This window comes from Hippocampus guttulatus, chromosome 3, assembly GCF_054856545.1.
Source record: "Hippocampus guttulatus isolate MCC_2025c chromosome 3, RoL_Hgut_1.0, whole genome shotgun sequence".
NCBI classification, from domain to species: Eukaryota; Metazoa; Chordata; class Actinopteri; order Syngnathiformes; family Syngnathidae; genus Hippocampus; species Hippocampus guttulatus.
Window position 1 is genome coordinate 19951751 of NC_141263.1, and position 11912 is coordinate 19963662.

Here is an 11912-nt window from a genome sequence, read left to right on the forward strand (position 1 = left end):
TGAGGAAATATGGCATAAATAGGTGTTTATTTGTGCTACTTTTCAGGGTTGAGACCATGTGCATGCAGCTGAAGGAGGTGGGCAACAAGGTCAACTTCATCAAGCGCTCCTTGCACACGTTAGATTCCCAGATCGGTCACCTGCAGGACCTGTCTGCTCTCACCGTGGACACCCTGAAGACATTGACGGCTCAGAGGTCGTCGGAGGCCAGCAAGGTCCACAATCAGATCACCCGTGAGCTCAGCCTCTCCAAGAACGTGGTCCCCAGCATCGTCCCTGTTGCAGCAGACACTGGGCCCCATTCCAAATCCTCCGTGATGGGGAAGCGGAGTGTGGGGGCCTACCTCGGCTCAGCGAACATCGCAGACTCTCTTTTTGGGATTGGTGCCGGGGGCTACGGGACTGATAGTAGTCGCAGAGATGGGCCGAGCCCCTTAACAGGACTTGGGCTGGATCCCAATCTGAGTCCAGAGAGGAGGGGCGTGTTCGGGCTCGGGCACTCCGCCGCTGAGGCTGGCTCCTCCGGCACCGGTGCCTTTGTCCAAAGTGCCATTTCCCCTCCGGAGCTGCATTACCGGGGCCACTCCCTCACCCGCAGCAAACTGACCCGTCCACACGAGCCGGAGTATTCCGACTCTCCATCCAGCCTGCCCAACGTGCCCTCGCGCGTGGCGCACTTCCACATCAGCAGCACCCCCTCCCAGCCGAGCGGCTCCAGCCACCCAGAGCTTGCTCTGGCTGGCCTTTACCAGCAGACGCCTGACAGCGCCGTTGTAGAGTTTGGGGCGTTTGTCGGTAAGTATGAAAGAGAATCTGATGTCGCTCCGAAGAGGAGCGAGGACGATGAAAACCGTGTGTGTGTGTATCCTACTGTGGTCATTGTATCTAAGACTTCGGGCGCTGCTCAGCCTGCCTGCTCTCCTGCTTGCTACGCGCAGCCTGGCAATGCACAGGGTGGGGATGGGGCATCGGGGTACATCAATGAGGCTTTTTGCGATGATGAGGGCCGGACAGCCTCTCCAAGTAGATGCCAAATAAACACTCGGAGCCAAGAATATAGCGGATGTTCCGCCACCGCCCCTGCCATGACAGGCCAATGGCCCCGCAGACGAGGGAGCGGATATTGCGATGCTTCTCTCCCACCAGGGTCCTGCTATGAGGGTGAAAATTGTGACAAGAGGATACATATGGAAGTGCTAACAAGAGGTTTGAGTTATGGGTCGCATTTGCTGGGTACTGGAATCTATCCCCTTCCATATTGGCTGCCATGCAGCTTTTTCCTCCCTTTTGCTCCTTTGTCTGCTCTCGCTGGTTCCGGTGGAGTCCGTTTGATTTCAGACATGTTTTGGCCGCTTGCATGACCGATTGATTGCCAGTCTGAAGCTTTTCAGGATCCTTTTGACAGGTGGAGGCGGGTTTAGGGTTCTCGTGCCACTCTGTTATGATGAAGCGTGGTGATGGGTTTGATTCTCCCCTTCTTTTTCTGTCCCTTGACAAATCAGAATATTTTTGAATGTGTCGCTATAAACATCGTGACCTGATGGAGAAGAGCTTTTCAATTGAAGAATGTCATGTTTGATTTTGGTGCCAAGGTTTGACAAAGTCAAACAAGATTTGACTGTACATGGCTTTCAATGTTGTCTTGCTTTCAGGACATAAAGACTGTTTTGACCTCCAGCGTTCAACACCCAAAGAGACCTGCAGCCCCCAGCGCAGCAGACAACTGGTCAGTCTGTCTGTCTGCCCGTCAATGAAAAAAAGTTTTTAAAAGAATGTCCTCTTACCCTTGTCTGGTCATCTGTTCCCAGGTTCAGCCTGAAGGTCAGGGTCAAATTAGAGCAGTTAACTCCTATGCTGGTTTCACAGAGTTTGACAGGAGTCCTGCTTTTCTCCATCCTGATTCAAGTAGGTTAAAATCGCAGAGGTATCAAAATAAGTTTGATTTTTTTTTTTTAAACAAGTGTGAAATCATAATGGATGACTGTGTGTTTGTAGCTTTGAGGAAGAGGGATCGTAGCAGAGTGTCAGCTGAAGACATCCTCATTCACGAGGATCCCCAGGCTTCAGTGCCGGTATGAAGTGCCCCCCCCCCCCCCCCACACACACACACACACTAACGAAAACATCAGCATGTGAAGATCTCTCAGCTCAATTGCAAAATAAAAAAAACATTTATTGCCCATAAATATAAAACTGTCAAATTAAATACAGAAAGCACAGTAGTAACTGAGCGTACCTTCTTGTTTCCATATATTCGTATGCTGATGTGCAAAATAATTTATTTCATTGATGTCGAATCGGCTCGAATAAAAAATGTCACATCCACAGCCGACAACTCTCCGTGCTAACTCTTATTCTCTCTCCCAGGAAAGAGTCCAAGTCAAATCAGCCCAAGCAAGTAGCCTGTATGTATCCTCTTGTTTATGTTTATACTCTGTGTGTGTGCAAGCGTGTGTGAGGGGGGGGGGGGTGTGATTTAAGGAGCACAGTCCATGGTAACAATGTATATTTCATTCATTAAGTGATATGTAGGAAGTGGTAAAGCTCCTGATTTGTTTGCATTATTGTTGAAATCTGCACTTTATTTTGTTAGTTTATGCCTTTACATTATATACAGTACTTGTGTTTACACCGCAACTGTGTGGCAGAATTAAGTTTTGAAATTGCAAAACACAAAAAAAAACAACCTCAAATTGCATTTAGAGTGAGTTCCATAAATGTTCAACCCGAGTATAGTCTTTTTACTCTATGTATAGGGGTGTTCACACGGCACACATTTGCTCCAGCGCTGCACCGATGTATTTTGTTGCGATATATTTTGCACCGCAGCAAATTGTATGGAGCGTTCACACGTACAAAGCCGCTGAGCGTGTCTGCACCGGCACAGCGTCGGTGCAGCCCCTCTTGCGTTCACACGGCAATTTCTGCAGCGGGGCAAAACGACAGAAAACAAATGAGCTGTCGTGTTGGTTCTTTTTAAAACGTATACACAACTCAAACGACTACTGGACAGGCACGTCCTTCTCCTTCTCGGTCTCCATGCCTTCTGCTCGAGAGTGACCGCCCCCGAAAACGTAAATCAACGATGACTTCAATGACACTCAGAAAAGCAAACACGTAATACGCCAAACAGAAAATCAAGAGAGGAAATCACAAAATAAATTATATGGGGAGCGGGGGGTTGTGAACACACAACAAATGAACAAACTACACAAACAACTCCAAGACAGTCCAGTCTTCTACAAAAGGAAAGATGTTACCAGCCAAGTCTTGTGTCGTTATTAAACAAACACATGGCGGAAGTCCGACAGAGCGCGAAAGCAACGCATTCTCGCCGTACGTAAACTCTTCACAAGCATTTGCTCTGGAGCAAATTTAACCCAGTTGCGTTCACACGTGCAGATTTACACCGGTGCTGCTTCGCTAACGAGCATTTGCTCTGGAGCAAATTTTTAAACCACCTCCCTGAGGTGGATCAAATTTGGTCCGGTGTAAGCTGTTTTTCGGGGCTACGCCGGAGCTAATTTGCACGTGTGAACGCTCTACTGGGGCAGCCCCGGCGTAGCACCGGACCAAATCTTGCCGTGTGAACACCCCTTATGTATGTCAGTCCGTCTCAAATACGTAGTAGGCATGATGCATGCCAGGTTAAGCAGTTTTTTTGTTTTTGTTTTTTTTTGTTTTTGGGGGGTCTGCAAGAATTAACTGTAATAGCGAATCCACTAGGTGGCAGTGTCGCGCATGTTTATTAATTCGTTCCCCCCCCAGTCAGTCAAATCTTTTCTGACAGATTAAAAGCCATTTTAATACAATTATTTGTTACAAGTTGATCTATTCCTTCTTTCTTTTTTGTTACTCAGGATACAAGATACAAGTTGTCTTTATAACAATTTTAAAGGCAAATCACACTATTTATCGTTGGGGGGGCACAAAATGTTCTTCTTCCTAGTAAGGCGTAACAAAAAATATTTGAAAAGCACTGGTATTGTGCGCGCGTGTGTGTGTGTGCGTGTGTGTGTGTGTGTACGGATGTATGTTTTTTTTCTCCTTTAATTTTCATGTCATGGACTTCAATTATCCAAAGATCACTGTTTTAAAAGACAAAGGCACTACAGTTATGTATGTTATTTTCAGACCAAGCAAAAATACCATTGTTTTAGCATCTTTGAAATGTTAATAGGCATTTCATTCAGGCAAACTATGTAAACTGCAATTCTTTACATGCAAGCTTTGTTTGTTTGTTTGTTTGTGTATTTAGTTAGTTATTCATGCTTTCTCACCTAACTGGTTTCTCTATTCCAGCCAACCCCCTGGGGAGGACAAATTACCTGGTAAGAGTCTCACTCATCAACCGTCTTTTCAGTTGTGGACAATCGGGTTCAGTCTAGATTAGCTGGTTCTGCTGCAATACAAATGACTCGTTGTTGCCTTAAGTGCTCTCATGCGTTCCAAGCACATTTAAGTGTCACTTATTTTACATGTCTATAGTCTTACTGCATTTCTTGCCTTGTGGTTAGGCATGTCCCGATCCCTTTTTTTTTTTTTTTTTTTTTGCACCCAAATTTAAGTCACTTGATTTTAGGTATTTGCCGATATTAGTCTTGATCCAATACCTCTGCAATGCATTGAAGAAGAAAAGTAAGACCACATCCAATCCTACTTGTGGTTGTTTTTAAATACACAGTATGGAAATAAATAAAATATACCGGTAATAAAAAGATATGGACTTGCCATGTTTTCATTCCATATTTGTTGTTTTATTTGTAGCTTCAGTCTCTCTCTGCACACCTCGCCACTCCCATCTTGGACCCAGAAAGGACTGTGAGCAACTTTCAAGACTTCCAGTTGGTTTACATGGGAAATTATGTGTTGTGGAAACTGTTTAATGGGGTAGTACTTTAAAAAATGTTAAAATGCCAGTACTGTACACACTCTCCAATTAAAAATCAATCTAATTTTTTTTTCTTCCCTCTGCAGCCATTGGGTCACCTTTCAAGCCTATGGAGAACTACCAGTACTCAGGTAGGCTTCTGAATGAAACGCTGATATTATCAAGGCCTTTTTAAAATTCCTAAACCAAAATAAGTATCTCTAAAATAGAAATGTTCATGTCAAACTGATCTAATTTGCAGTTTATACATAGAATTTTCTTTCTTCAGCTGTTGAACGTAACAACCTGATGCGACTGTCACAGAGTATTCCCTTCACACCGGTCCCTCCCAGAGGTGAGTGTGTGCATGCAGATACATGATCTGAGGTTACAAACAACACGGCACTGTTCACAGCTTGATGAGGATGAAATATGAAACCAACTGGTTTCTGCAATCTTACCCTCAGTATGTGTGTGGGGGTTTTTTTTTGTCTTGTCGCTGCTTGCTCAATTTGGAAATTTGAGGAACTGTGTATTCATTTGTGTCCCAATGAAAACAAATTCAGCAGTCACTGAATGTCTAAACGGACAGCAGTGAGTAAAACAACATCAAGTTTAGTGTGTGATTGTAGTGAACTTTTCAGTCTATCTTTTCAGTCCACACATTTCATTGGCATCACAAACTCTTGGACTTGAAACCACAGTGGCAGGGTGTGTCAAAAGAGTTAAGTGGCGCCATAAAGGCTAACTGGTGTAATGTTTTCATGCTCACACATTTTTTCAAATATGCATTTTCAGCTAGATAACCATCACTCAGTCCACTGTGTCAAGCCGCCTTATAGGTCTGAGGTTCAGGGTTTGGATCTGCTGGCCGTACTTCGTGAAGATTTTTTGTTTTGTTTTGTTTTGGAAAAAAGTAAATAAAAAAAATCCACCATCGGAAAGACGAGTCAAGCCACCCGCAACAATTGTTCGTGCTATACATGATGGAACACGCAGTCAACATGGTGAGACAAACTTCAAAATAAAATCTCTCCAAATACAGCAAGACACGGACTTCAGTGCCTTAGAATGCTTTTATTTTGAAGTTGTTCACGGCAGCACATGGTGGTTAGCGGCTCGTTTTCCTGACTTGAAGTTGAAGTCCAATTTAAGTTTAAATTGCCATCACAAGCTGTTGCCACCAACATCAACACGGCGTAGTCTTGAAATCATGTTCAATTGCTAATTAAGAATGCTAAAAAATATATAAAATCTTAACTGCGCAGACGTCGTACTATAGAATGCGTTGCCTGTTCTCAGAGTAGTGGGTAGTAGTAAGCAGATAGATGCTAAATTAGTGCCCGATATAGGCTGGAAAAGGTTCCGAAGGAAGAATATTGGACTTTTTTTTTTTTAAAGACAATTAAATAGGCCAAAATGACTGCACACTTTGATGCTGACAGTCTCACACAGTTGCAGTTCCTACTGAATAATTCAGGGGTGGGCAAACTTTTTGGCTCGGGGGCCGCATTGACTTTTAAAATTTGACAGAAGGGCCAGGTCAGCACGAGCTATGGTACATTAAAACATTTTAAAAACTGCGTTTGTTGACAGTCCATATCAAACATCAACAGAACAAAAGCATGAAAGTACTGTATTAATATACTTTTTTAAAATGACAACAGTGTTGTTGATGACCTATTTTAGCCTGTGCATTGCTGCAGATGGGTTGTGATCAGACCAGTAGAAGTCGAGCGATACAGAGGTCCTAGGTGGTCGAAAAGATCCCCCCCTCCCCCCGTGTTCTGCAACTTCAAGTCAATGTGCCACCTGGCGGTGAAATGCCTGTCATTACAAGTCCAATTGAAATGAATGCAATCATTCACATCGAATGTTAATTGTGGACCAACCTTCGGCGGGCCGGATTAAAAAGACCAACGGGCCGGATTCGGCCCGTGGGCCGTAGTTTGCCCACCTCTGGAATAATTTGTAACCAACTGGAGATACTCAAACGTGCTGTTTCACCAGCCAAGTTGTTACTGTGCGTCTGATGTCACTTCGTCTGATAACCCAAAAATTTTCCTAGTGAAGAAAATAGTTTGCTGCGATGTACTGTTTAAATTTGCGTAAAACATGTTGACTATCTATTGCTTTGAGAAACCTTAATCATTGGTCTGGGAAAAGAGCATCGTTTTTAAACCTGTATTTAAAAGTATTACAGGTATTCTTAATTGGTATGTCTTGAATCTTTATTCATTCATTTTACTCACTCACTCCAATGATACAAGATGCCAGTAAATCGATTCACCATATTATACAGTAGTGCAGAGAAGAAAAATGCTTTTTAAGGCTGGATTTGCTTGGGGCTATTATTTAGGAGTGTGTGATATGTTCGGGAACTTACAGTGAGCCTTTTTCAACATATGTGTTCACACATCAGGAGAGCCAGTGACGGTGTACCGCCTGGAGGAGAGCTCGCCCAACACCATCAACAACAGCATGTCTTCCTGGGCCCAGCGTGGCCTCTGCGCCAAGATTGAGTTTCTTAGCAAAGAGGAGATGGGCGGCGGCCTTCGACGGGCCCTCAAAGTCCTCTGCACCTGGTCCGAATATGACATCCTCAAGCCTGGGCACCTGTATATAGTGAAGTCCTTCCTGCCCGAGGTGGTCGAGACCTGGCAAAGCATCTACAAGGATGATACCGTGTTGCACCTTTGTCTCAGGGTACCGAAACACAATCGCACACAAAGGCACTGCATCATACAGGTAAATGTACGCTTGTTGTTCCAGAATTGATGTGTTGTGTTTTCAGGAAATTCAACAGCAGCGGGCTGCGCAGAAGCTGACGGTGGCCTTCAACCAGATCCGACCCAAGCCTATTCCTTACTCACCAAGGTAAACACGGCACCCCGGGGCTTAAAAATAAATGAGAAGGGACTTGGTACAAAAGTAGATCAGTTACGTTTGCTAAGTTGAACGTTAACATTAGCCCCTCGCACAAACCTGGCTCGCTCCCTGCAGAAGTTGGTTATGTCGGGTCGGCATGTCAAGACATGTCAACAGTAGCCACACTCTTCTCCTTTCCCAGTTTGCTGAAGACAGATATTGTAAGTATAATTTCCTGCTATAAGTATCACATCCTGCAGTGTTCCTTTAAAGAACCCGGCCAACAACAGAGGAAATTTCAAAAACTGTTTTTGTTCTCAAGGTGTCATGATGACTGTGCAACAAATGAGTTTCTCCACCAACTAGATTAACAGGTTCCTGTGGTTATTTTGTCTGGCTCGTTAAATATCTTCTCAAATGTCATTGCATCGACCATATTTAACTTGCTCGCTGCAAGTCCATCTGTCTACTGTACATTCGGAAAATATTCATCATGCTTTATTTTGTTCTCCTCCATATTCTATCTAAAAAGAATATTCCTGTACTTATCAACATTCTACACATCACACCCCACGATGACAAAAGTGTAAAATGTCCAAAAAGTGACATACTTTGAATAATTTCACCATGTAGAAAAGTTAACTTGCATCTAAGATTGAAAAATGTAGTCAAAATTTGTTGAGCAGTGTGATGGATCAGGCTTTAAAAAAAAAAAAAAAAAAAGCATGCATCTTTTGCCCAAGATGCTCAATGTGATGCAGTCACTTATCAAAACAATTAAAACGAGTATCACAATAGACTTTTGCGCAGAACATGACCATTTCTTCGTATTTATGAGTGACGGTGCCATTTGTGCTTCCATAACAAAAGCCGATGTCTCCTGTTGTGCGAGCTTTGTCATTCAAAATTATGACGCCCTCATTAATGGTAGCAGGTTTTTCTTAAGCGAGGACTAAACATCCTCTTGAGCCTGCTCCACCCTAGGCGTTTGCTCAGCATGCAAATCAAAAAAAGTCGCCACGGCCGATGCATTTGCTTATGTCACATTGTTGCCGAGCTGCTCCTGCCGGTTTCAGAAACAAAAGCCAACGTCCCTTTCAACCGTCTTTATTCCTGTTTTGCCAGCATGCCGATTAGGTGTGTCACGCGCCACTACATAAGTATCATTTAACAGACTGCCCCAAATCTGATTTCTGAAAGGACTACATTACAAAATAGTAGCCCGGATTTGCATTGAATAATCATTTGACATCATTTATTTCCATTTTGCAAACAGTTTTCCAAATCAGTCGCCATGGAAATGGGATGCATTCCAAGCTGAAACTGTCACTACTATGAAAAAATATCTATTAACTGTACAGGTAATTTTTTCAGTAACTTTTTAGCATTCTAACAAGTAAGCTAACCACTGTATGCCGTCAACTATTACTACTAGTGTATAAATTTAATCAAACACTCAGTTTTAATATACTTTAAATGGTGATGTAAAGGCAGTCCAGTGATTCGCGCGTCAACCTCACAGTGCAGAGGTTGTGGGTTCGATCCCCGCTCCGACTTTCCTGTGTGGAGTTTTCATGTTCTCCTCGGGCCTGTGTGGGTTTTCTCCGGGTACTCTGGTTTCCTGAGCACCTGGAGATCATCCGCGAGCACCGTGACAACGGGCAAGGCCATGACCCGAGATTTGAACCATGACCCTCAAAAGTGGAAGGTAGACGTGCTAACCACTATGTGACCACACACCCCAATCCATAAAGTCCTAAATGACTAAAAGTTCAAGACATGAGTCCTCTTTGACCAAAACAAAAACAAAACCGAATGCATGTTTTTAGACCTGCCACCATTTTGTGCCGATGCAGGTTCCTCGAGGTGTTCCTTCTCTACTGTCACTCTGCGGGCCAATGGTTCGCCATCGAAGAGTGCATCACGGGCGAGTTCCGCAAGTTCAACAACAACAACGGCGATGAGATCGCTCCCACCAACCTCCTGGAGGAGACCATGCTGGCTTTTAGCCACTGGACCTACGAGTACACGCGCGGCGAGCTGCTGGTGCTCGACCTGCAGGGTAACGTCAACGCTCTACTCGCGTGACAGTTTTGTTTTTGTTTGGGTTTTTTTCTTTTTGCTGTGGCGGTCTCTCATTTCAGTTTGTCTCTTTCTCTTCAGGGGTTGGAGACATTCTGACTGATCCGTCTGTAATAAAGAGTGGCGAGAAGGGGTATGCCCGCATCTGTCACATGATCAGCACCACTTCAATATGTCCTATTAAGTTGACCTAAACATCCATAAATGTCTTCTATGTCAGTGGTCCCCAAACCCCGGGCCGCGGACCATGACTCATTTGGTACCGGGCCGCACAGAATCTGGAATGTTTTATTTTAAAACTTTCAGCTACATCCGTCTGCGTCAAGTCGCGCTTCTCGGTCACATGATAGGTTACAGGCTAAAATGAAATCCTGGAGCTAGCAAAATGAGTAAAAAACAAACCTCTTTGGGACGGGGAAAAGGCCCTGCCAGGAGACAGGAAAGGAGCCTATGACTTTCAAGAAAAAGAAGTCTACATTTAATAGACAGTATCAGGAGTCCTACTTAAAATACGGGTTTGTCCCAATGGGAGATTCGCACTCACCAAGCCCACTCTCCATAATATGCGGCAATGGTGAGCCGTATTTTTCATGCACTTTGTATTTATGGTGTATCTTATTTGGAAGGCACGTTTAAACGTTACCATAGACCGTTGCGGCCAAATTGGACGTTCCTCGTTTTATAATTCTTGTTTATTATCTTTAGAAACTACCACAGTTTTCATGCAGGTCATGTCATATATTATTTTATTGTATTTATCCGCCACACCTGAAAGGCCGGTCCCTGAAAATATTGTCTGACATTAAACCGGTCCATGGGGCAAAGGTTGCATATTTCCGTCGCAAACACCACCATGGGTTTCGTTGTTGCGTCACAGCAGCACATACGCAATGAATGGGTTAGCCGTCCGCGCATTTAGGTGCTTTGTGAGCAGGCCTTTTGATCTTTGATAAGTCATGTTTCTCATTCATTTTTCATTTGCATCACTTTTTTTTTTTTTTTTTTTTTAATGGCTCCCCCCCCCCACAGGTCATACGACATGATCTTTGGACCGGCCAACCTGGGTGACGAAGCCATTAGGAACTTTCGAGCGAAACATCGCTGTAACTCCTGCTGCAGGAAGTTAAAACTTCCCGGTGAGCTGGGCCCGTTTTAGACAGTCCTCAGAGAACCACACATCGTAAAACATTTATTATTGTCTATTATGAGAAGATTTTGATTAGCATGTTTTTGAGTTTTCTACTGTTTTGTTTATTTTTTTCATAATATTAATCCACTGAACGTTTAACTCATTGATTCTTTCCTGTAGCATTAGAGGGAGCATGTCGTATTCTGTAGGTCCGCCCTGCATGGCGTGTTCGTGCTAGCGTGAAGTTAAATCGTGGTGTTGTGGTTTAGATCTGAAGAGGAACGAGTACACGCCTGAGCAGGTGTCTACCCGGGGGACGGAGCCAAGGAGCCGCACCAATCAATGAGGGTCATGACGCTGTGATGAATCAATCAATCAACTGGAAGAATCCCGCTTGTGTTTCCATGGAAATGGCCATACGCTGTGTCAAAAAAATGAAATGTTTTGCATGTGCATACATGAGCATACATGGTACAAGAATTATTTATTGATGTTTCTTGATGTTGCCTTCTTTTCACATATACATATATATATATATATATATATTTACAAAAAAAAGAGAAATCAAAGTGCATTGTATATCTGTTACAACACCGCATTATTATTCTATATGTCCAAACATCTTTTATCCCAACTTTTTATCTATGAAAACAACATGTTTTTTTTTAAAGGGCAGATTGCAATGCAACTTTTCCACGACATTGTTGGTCATTTTAATCACAAAAAAAAGTGTGTCCGCCCTTGATATTTTTTTTTTTTTTTTACTAAGGTACAATTGCAATATCTTTGTCATCACCTATCAATACGCGCAGCTGAATTAAATCTAGTGTATCTTATAGATACTGTTCTCTGCATGAGCATGAGCTTTGTCATCTTTTATTCAGGGTACACTTGAAGGGGTATTACAGTGTACATTTTGTACTGGACATCATTTTTAACCAATAAAATCACAAATAAGTTTAA

General features: G+C 43.4%; 1 protein-coding gene across 1 annotated transcript in view; it reads left to right on the forward strand.

The window, feature by feature from the left end:
* The window catches only part of trpm7 (transient receptor potential cation channel, subfamily M, member 7), a 28397-nt gene extending 16485 nt beyond the window's left edge, over nt 1–11912 (forward strand). The window contains 16 exon segments of the mRNA XM_086107335.1: nt 47–795; nt 1653–1726; nt 1809–1905; nt 1996–2072; nt 2368–2405; nt 4303–4331; nt 4768–4821; nt 4978–5022; nt 5160–5225; nt 7293–7576; nt 7665–7747; nt 9595–9800; nt 9902–9953; nt 10850–10956; nt 11219–11251; nt 11254–11912. Coding sequence (XP_085963461.1) covers nt 47–795; nt 1653–1726; nt 1809–1905; nt 1996–2072; nt 2368–2405; nt 4303–4331; nt 4768–4821; nt 4978–5022; nt 5160–5225; nt 7293–7576; nt 7665–7747; nt 9595–9800; nt 9902–9953; nt 10850–10956; nt 11219–11251; nt 11254–11312 — 2053 coding nt within the window. The 3' untranslated portion in view covers nt 11313–11912.